Source organism: Merops nubicus, unplaced genomic scaffold (assembly GCF_000691845.1).
Source record: "Merops nubicus isolate BGI_N331 unplaced genomic scaffold, ASM69184v1 scaffold40144, whole genome shotgun sequence".
Classification (NCBI taxonomy): Eukaryota; Metazoa; Chordata; class Aves; order Coraciiformes; family Meropidae; genus Merops; species Merops nubicus.
Genome location: NW_008605658.1, coordinates 1 through 511, shown reverse-complemented (window position 1 = coordinate 511; position 511 = coordinate 1). Strand labels below are relative to the sequence as shown.

The 511-nt window shown below is 42.3% G+C and overlaps 1 protein-coding gene across 1 annotated transcript in view; it reads right to left on the bottom strand.

The window, feature by feature from the left end:
- LOC103772069 (UPF0544 protein C5orf45-like) overlaps nucleotides 1-300 on the bottom strand; it is a gene marked incomplete at its 5' end in the record, with an annotated part of 2,783 nt that extends 2,483 nt beyond the window's left edge. The window contains one exon of the mRNA XM_008939387.1: nucleotides 288-300. Within this exon, the coding sequence (XP_008937635.1) occupies nucleotides 288-300 (13 nt within the window). The remainder of the gene's footprint in view (nucleotides 1-287) is intronic.
- Between the last annotated feature and the right edge of the window lie 211 nt (nucleotides 301-511).

Sequence of the window (511 nt, the reverse complement as noted above, 5' to 3'; positions counted from 1 at the left end):
ATTACACCCAAATGTTTGCAATGGACAAGTCTTTCCATCAACAGCAGCAATTACTCAACAGATTCACAGTGAGACTCCTGAATGTTAGGTAGCAACAGCTCAAAGTGGAGGATGTTTTGTCTCTGAGGATGCACCTCTGCACTGCTTGTCAGTCTGCAAAATGGACACCTCCACAGTCTGCTCATCAAACATAAGAAAAATTAATTTAAAAAACAAACCAACCAACCCTATCACATGTATTTTAATGGGCAAAGGCCCGATGAACACACACCATTAAATAAGCTTACCTGAGAAAATAACCTGTCAAAAGAAACACACCAGGACATTAAACCCAACACCTTGTTCCTGTGGGGTGAGGGCACCTGTCCTGGCTTTACAACAGGACACAAAACCCTCCTGTGAGCTCAGATTAAGAGATGGACACCCGACGTGTGCAGACAGCATCCAGTGTAGCACATCAAAAGAAACAAGCAGATAAAAATTAAACACTTTACCGAGATGTCCAAACAAT